At 46.6% G+C, this 4187-nt stretch overlaps 1 protein-coding gene across 1 annotated transcript; it reads left to right on the top strand.

Moving 5' to 3' along the window:
• Nucleotides 1-333: 333 nt before the first annotated feature.
• On the top strand, nt 334-1097 carry SETTUDRAFT_166459 (uncharacterized protein). Its single transcript, XM_008033444.1, has 2 exons — nt 334-402; nt 454-1097. Exons 1-2 carry the CDS (start codon nt 369-371, stop codon nt 876-878), a joined length of 459 nt encoding a protein of 152 aa, XP_008031635.1. The 5' UTR covers nt 334-368; the 3' UTR covers nt 879-1097.
• The last annotated feature ends 3090 nt before the right edge of the window (nt 1098-4187 follow it).

A 4187-nucleotide genomic window follows, 5' to 3' on the forward strand; every position in this document is an offset into this window, starting at 1 on the left:
GTGGATAGTCCCTGCACAAATAGCCAATTGACAAATGCGGGGAGCGAAGGATTGTGGCGTGGTTTTCTGAGCGCGTATTTACATTCGATTATTGGCTTAACAGCATAAGTAATTTCTAATCACAACCTAAAGTCCCTCTGTGTGTGCCGGAAAACCTGATGGGCCGGAATGAGCTAATGAGATACAGCACTGCGCGGGGATGACTGCTGACCTTGCGCTCTCATTGGCTGGTTCCGGCCCATAGGGTTTTCGGTTACACAGGGAGGGACTTTAGTGCTATTATGCAATATAAATATGCAGCCGCGCTCTCCCTGAGTTCGGCAGTTCGCTAATCTAAAACCTCAGTACCATCACCCAATTCAAGCACAATGAAGATGCAGGCAGACAGCGCACAGCCAGAGTGTATATAAACAAATTGTCCTTATTATGTTGCTTTTACTAACTATTCAACAGCTACACAAGTCTCTGCCAATACCCAGAACTCCACCGGCCAGCAAAGGAAGCAACAATCATATATCCTAGGTCGCGAGAAACTTGCTGCAATTAAAAGAAAAGGTGGACATAGATCTGATTACGAAAACAGAAGGGCTGAAGCAATTAGCCTGATAAATGAAAACAGGCCCAGGTTGAACGCAGCTAGTATTCCCGAGCAATTGCCTACAATTACAGATCATGGACATGCTGCTGCAATGAAGCAATTGCTTGAAATTACAGATCATGGACGTGCTGCTGCAATGAAGCAATTGCTTGAAATTACAGATCTTGGACGTGCTGCTGCAATGAAGCATTTGTTTGAAATTACAGATGATGATGATTGGGATGCTGAAGTGCAGCGATTCCACAAACAGTGGCAAGAGGCAGTGGCAAGAGGAGCGTAACGGCGTAGGCAAGACTAGTCAGCTGTAGTGTCACTCAGAGGCATATGGGAGTGCGTGGGACAGCATAAGAGCCTAATTTAATAGACAACTATAGGCCTCGAATGGAGCTCCTTCACGATAGCCTTGTGTGTCTTGATTCCTCCATCCATTGTGACGCGTCTTTGGATAACTGCACCTGACGATTGTTCAATTTGACGACCTTTTTTATGGTGACAGGCCTTAACGACACCTGCCTTGTCAGCAATATCCTGCCAAGGTAGACCTTTCTCTCCAAGTGTAGCTGTGTCTAGGTACGTCGCGATCGCGTCGGTGTCGCTCCTTGAGAGCTGCCAGAGTAGTAGTCGATTATCGACTTCACTGGAGTTCTGGAGACGCCGACATCGTTGCGATGCTACTATATTAGAACAGCACAGTGCGTTATGTTAAACACAGTAGATATTAACTGTGAACTGCATGGTATTGAATGCGCGAGAGCCATGAAGTGCGCGAAGTAATTCGAATCCACGCTTCAATGAACGCAAGGTTACCAACAAAGACGTACGGAAAATGAGGCTAATCAAAAGCATGAACAACTGGCGAACATACAACAAAGACAGAGTTCTTCGTAAATCGGTGAACCCGAAAAAAAGAAAAACCCAGCTTTTTAATTCTAATCTGGATGTCCATATCATTGCCAAGGTGTACAACAAACTAGCGGTTTCCTATTATAGTGTTGTGACTACAACACATCGAACTTTGCCCAATGCACCGCCCAGCCACGTGCGGTCAGTCGTGGCATCCGCCATAACATCGTCGTTCTAGGAATCATAGTCCTTTTTTACGATATCCCTGTCCGAAGTACTCTTAGCACTGTCGGCGTCATATCCTCTGTGGGCTTCACCACACGATACTACCAATCGCTTTCGGGTTATCTTACGAATAATAACCAGTATGTAGTACGAGTATGGAGTAGTTAGATTGTTTTGACTGATCTGGCTTATTAAATCTTCGGCTGCTGCGAGTTAGGACTAAAACACGGAAATTAAGGGGACCACAATGGGCGAGAACCAGCATCTGATCCGCGTTGCATACGCGCGTTCATGAATCAGGGTCCGTAATTGCCTGTTTAATATGTATTAGGGGTCAATTCCACATAACATCATGTGGTGGGGACGTTACATCATCATGTTGACGACAGGTTTTCTATAAATCCTTGCTGAAATGAATGTGCGCCACTTGTTCGCCGTCTCTGTGCGGTTTCAGCGCATGCACTCCGCCGAAACCTGTTATCCATCTAGATTCACACTGCTCTCATGCTATATGCAATATACACAAATACAACTGTTCTAGTTTTAATCTACTAAGAGCTAGAGATACAATGTATAAGAGCGTTCTGCCATGTCGTTTGTGCCGTTGATAGAGCTCAAGTTTCTTTTGTTCATGGGTGATGTTACGTACGTATACCGTAGCGAGCAGCTCAAAGGTGCTTTACTTAAGCATACCGTATTTCCTTTTTTTCAGGTGGGATAGGAGGGAGAGATAAAAGAGGGCAATATGAAGGGGAGGGGCTTTCAGCGGACGGCAACCGTTGCCCTTCTTCAAAACTCCCTCTTTGGCCGCCCATACCAAGATATTATTTCAACCCATGAAATAGATTGAGATAAGAGAGATATAAAGCGGGGTGCAGAGAACACTTTACCAAGTACCCCCAACCGGCGCCCCTAGATTATCGTCTGCTGCTCATCTACTATAGCGGTATTCTTTCACGTCAGTTATAGCAATTTGCTAAGAACCGCTCGCGCCTGGCGTAACCCTGACTTAGGGTTGACTTGGGGTAAAGCCCTAACTAGTAAGTGTAGCCCTAAGCGCAACTGGCAGCGCAACCCTAAGTTAGCACGGGCCATGCCCACGAACACCAACTCTCTCCCCTATCCTATCCTCAATCCTACCCTACTCAAGTATTCCGTCAGGGAATGCCCCCCATTCCAAAACTAAACTTCTTCAGGAATAGCCTCTAACGCCTAGGCCAACCCAATCACCTTCGGTTCGTTACTTCCACCACGTGGTAATATCCATGATCCTTCGTCTCTATCCAAGTACAGCCGCATCAATGACCGAACCATTCACGATCAACAAGGGCGGCTGCCCATTTACTACACTTAAGTCTACCCTCGAACAGTCACCATTCTTAAAGACAATGCTTTCGAAACAGTGGGCTGATAGTGCTTGTTACGTTAACGGCATGCCTTTCGTCGATCGAAGTGGTCTTCTTTTAGGACATATCCTAGACTTTTTATTCTTTGGAATCGGACGAACGGCTTTGATTTGCCTTCATATGCGAGCTTGTTCCATGAAGCCGAGTATTTCCAACTCGACGCACTCACTCCATGTATACAAAACGAGTAGTATATCAACGCAATCTTGATTACTTCATATATTGAATTAATCGCTTTTGTGGGTGGCTCTACAGCCTCATTTTCTTGGTCGTCTGATCTCGTTGGGGTGGCTCGTTGCGCGCACGGGCACTGTAAGCCTTCGCAAGGATCGGTCTACAGTGCCCGTGCACCAGATGAGCACCATCGCCAGTTGAGCACCCCCAACAACTCAATATAGTCAACAAGATGAGGCTGTAGAGCCACCACAAATCGTAATAAAATTGCGCAAAGCTAGGATTATACTATATACAGGCCTACAAAAGTTTTGGCTTATTTAGAAATTTTTTTGGAGGGCGTTATCGGTCGTTGCCGTCGACTACGCGGTAGAGCAGCTCGTGCAACCCTTGCGGCTCCCACCACAGCTGGAGCAACACCACCACACTTTTGACGCTTTGTAGCTGGCTTATGAGGTTTTGACGCTTTGCGCTTACCCAATTGGGGCAATTGTATAGCTTTGGCAGCGTCGCGGAGGCTTCTACGATGCTCTCTTTTGGCTTTCTCTGCAGCCTTCCGCTTTCTAGTCTCCTCCTAACCCTTCTCCCGCTCAACACGGGCTGCTTTTTGAAGTTGAAGCTGGCAATCGCGAGCTGCCTTCTTGATCTTGGCTTGCTCGGCTTTTTGAAGCTTTTTAAGCTTAGCTTGTTGTTGTTGTTGTATCTTGTTATCCTGAACTCGTTTGACGCTTGTTGGTGACCACCAAACAGCTCCACCATGATACTCAGGATGATCCTCAAGCTGTAGGGTATAGGATTTGGTTTCCCGCCTCTTCTTGATGGCTAGGGACTGCCTAAGGCCTTTGAGTTCGCCGTGGAGGAGTGTATTTTGAGCTGCAAGGTGTGTAACTTCGTTGAGCTTCCTGACGTCCTTGTTGTTACGATCCCTCCACCTCACGACG

The sequence above is a fragment of the Exserohilum turcica genome (assembly GCF_000359705.1).
Source record: "Exserohilum turcica Et28A unplaced genomic scaffold SETTUscaffold_9, whole genome shotgun sequence".
Lineage (NCBI taxonomy): Eukaryota > Fungi > Ascomycota > Dothideomycetes > Pleosporales > Pleosporaceae > Exserohilum > Exserohilum turcicum.